At 41.1% G+C, this 3,376-nt stretch overlaps 1 protein-coding gene across 1 annotated transcript in view; it reads left to right on the plus strand.

Moving 5' to 3' along the window:
- The window catches only part of LOC102753728 (aromatase), a 29,416-nt gene extending 28,460 nt beyond the window's left edge, over positions 1-956 (plus strand). The window contains exon 9 of the mRNA XM_015558952.1: positions 363-956. Within this exon, the coding sequence (XP_015414438.1) occupies positions 363-614 (252 nt within the window). The 3' untranslated portion in view covers positions 615-956. The remainder of the gene's footprint in view (positions 1-362) is intronic.
- Positions 957-3,376: the final 2,420 nt, after the last annotated feature.

Here is a 3,376-nt window from a genome sequence, read left to right on the forward strand (position 1 = left end):
ATTCACAAAAGTAGTCTTTGCCTTGGTGATTTGCAGAGTAGTAAAGTTGTGGCCATCTCAGAGAGCTACTTGAGTAACAGTGGCTTTAATAAAATGATCTGCATTGCTTTACCCAGCACGTTTATATGAAAATCAAAACTGGGTACTGACCAAGGCTGGGTGTGTAGCACAGGGGGTGAATCAAACTGGACGGACAAAGGAGCTTAAAATGGGTTACAGTCATTCATCTCAGTGAAGGAGCAGTATGGCTCAGACCCCAAACCAGAGCATTCTGATTGGCCAGAATTTTCAGGGTAAATCAAACAGTAACTACATGATTCTAGCCTTTAAAACCCTGGCTAATTGTCTGATCATTTTCATAGGTTCCTTACAGGTATTTTCAGCCATTTGGTTTTGGGCCCCGTAGCTGTGCAGGGAAATACATCGCCATGGTGATGATGAAAGTCATACTGGTTACACTTCTGAGACGATTCCACGTGCAGACACCGCAAGGTCGAGTATGTGTTGATGAGATGCAGGTAAAAAATGACTTGGCTGTGCACCCAGATGAGACTAGCAACTTCCTGGATATGATTTTTATCCCAAGAAATTCAGACAAGTGCCTCAAATGCTGAAGAAGATTGGTCAGTACCTACTCTGGAGCACTTCTCATCAGTAGTTCACAAGAAAACCATTCATCTTTGCCAGATAGCATCATCCTCATAGTGAACATCCGGTGATCTATGGCATTTTACAGACATACCTCCTATGGGTTGTCAGCAAACCAAGAGACATCAGTCACCTGATCTTGTCCAAACCAGAGAAACAGAGCAAGAGAAAACACAGAGGCCAGAGTTTGCAGGGGAAATGGTCAGTGAAGAAACTGCAGTCTTAAAGGCCCAATTCCATAACACGTGTTGGAAAAGATAGATCATCAGCAAAACTTATAACTGGCTTCCCATGGGATCACCACTGCCCTGCCCCAAGAGCAGCTGAATGCCTGGGGCAGAATCACTCAAGTCGATTAGAAACACCAGGCCAATGTCTGGGTGCCTAGAGCCAAACACACCTACTAGTGTGAATAAGTGTTTGATTTGGTTTCAGTGGGACTGTAGCACTCATAGTCTTTGGAAAAATATAAATTCAGCATTTGACTTTTCTTATGAATTGTATTTAATTAACTCTTATTTATCCACATGTGACTTGTCTATAGCAAAAGTTAAATAGGAGACTATCCTTTCTCAGTCTCTCAATTCATTCTTCAGCCACTTACCTCTTCTATAATAGATGTAGATTCGGGTAATACAAGGTAACTTAGAAATTATTCAAGTGAAATATAATTAGGACCATATATCTGCTGTAGGAACAGAAAGTCACACAATGCATTTCAAATTCAAATGTTTTTTCATGTGTGCATTATTTCTTAGCTCCATTAGTATGGCTAACCGAGAAATAACTTTAAATAATGGCATTCAGTAACTCTTACAGCAATTCCAATGATGTGGGGGAGGAGAAGTCCTCTAAATCTATTTCTAATTCTACAGCCTAGTGGGTCCAAACTTCTATGGAGTCATACTCCCATTGCATTATCTTTCTCCCTCAACATTTACCCCCTCTCTTTCTATGACCCCAAAGCCAAGGGCAAGTAGAGAATGTGATCAGTGTAGAACCCCTGCAACCATTATTTATCCTACCTCAGATTTAATAGTTGCTGTAGAGATTGAACAATTGTCTAGTTTATTGAATCGTTATATGTAGCCATGGATAAAATGTACACCATGGAAGTAGCTCACAAGAGGGAATCAAATAGATGAGTTAATTTTTTAAATACCACTTGTGTTATAGTATGACTGTTTCAACTGAATGTCATTTAAAAGCTGAAAAATTAAACTCATTTACAAAATGTAAATGTTTGCCATTGAGTCAACTGTCACGGAAACATTTGAATATTCTTTTCCTCCTACTGTTTGACAATAGGGCAACAGTTGAGTATAAAATGAGAATGTAAGCTCCTTGAAAGAAGGGGCTTTTTTCTTTCTTTTGTAATCCATCCCATATTTACTGTGAAGATCAGTACTGAATAGATGCTTGCTCATACTCTCAACTGACCCTAGAAACCAAGTAAAGAAGAGGCAGGTATTCTAAGAATTCAAGGATGGGCATTAGTAAAAAAGGAAAATTTGAACTTAAAATATTTGAATCATTTATATGGCCCCAACATATATATAAATATGCCTGTGTGCCTTGATATTTCTGTAGTCAGGTCTAGACAATCAGCTAAATAATTCAGACCTCTGAAAGCAAGGCCAGGATTTTAGAATTAAAGTATCCAAGTTAATCCACTCGGTGATTATTAACACACTGTTTACTTTGCTCTGACTGGAGCAGCATAGTAGAGAAAAACAGACTGGATCAGTGTACCTCACCCATCCAATTCCCTTGGAACATCTATTATATTTTTTTAATATGTTTTTATTGATTTTTAGAGAGAGAGGAAGGGAGAGGGATAGAGAGATAGAAACATCAATGATAATAGAGAATAACTGAATGGTTGCCTCCTGCATGCCCCACCCTGAGGATCGAGCCCACAACCCAGTCATGGGCCCTAACTGGGAATCGAACTGTGACCTCCAGGTTCATAAGTTGACATTCAACCAACTGAGCCATACCAGCTGGGCCATCTATTGTATTTTATATATATCTATGTAGCCAAGGCCTATGTCTATACTGTCAAAGTAAAATGAGAGGTTGATATAGTTGTGTATAGATAACACTGATACAAAAAATACGTTGTCCTCTTACCAATCTGGACCTTAGTAGACTCATTCATTAATATGGATGACAACAACACTGCTCTACAGTCATTTCCAATGCTTTGGTTCTGTTATTATCCTATCTAATAATAGACAAAACATGGTAATTGACCATACCTTCGCTATGCCTCCCATTGGCTAATCAGCGAGATATGCAAATTAACTGCCAACAAAGATGGCGGCGGCAGCCACGGAGCTGGAATGAGCAGGAGGCTTGCTTGCTCCAGTGATGGAGGAAGCCAAGGTTCCCTGCCTGCCATGCCAGCTCTAAGCTACACCCAAAGCAACAAAGTTTCAATTATAGAAGGTAAATAAACCCCAGATACCTGCTTTCAGCCGGCCGTAGCCACTGAGCTGGAGCCTTGGGTTGCCCCTGGCGATGGAGGAAGCCAAGCCCTGGCCGGCTCTGAGCTCCACTCCAGGCTACAAAGTTTTTATAGAAGGTAAATAAATCCCAGAATAAAAGAAAAAAAGGAGAGGCTGGGGGCTTCTGTTCCTTGGGGGACTTGGCCAGCCTGAAAACGGCCCTCAACCCCTCACCCAGACTGGCCAGGCACCCCAGTGGGGAACCCCACCCTGAACGG

The sequence above is a fragment of the Myotis davidii genome, unplaced genomic scaffold, assembly GCF_000327345.1.
Source record: "Myotis davidii unplaced genomic scaffold, ASM32734v1 scaffold132, whole genome shotgun sequence".
In the NCBI taxonomy this organism is placed as follows: domain Eukaryota; kingdom Metazoa; phylum Chordata; class Mammalia; order Chiroptera; family Vespertilionidae; genus Myotis; species Myotis davidii.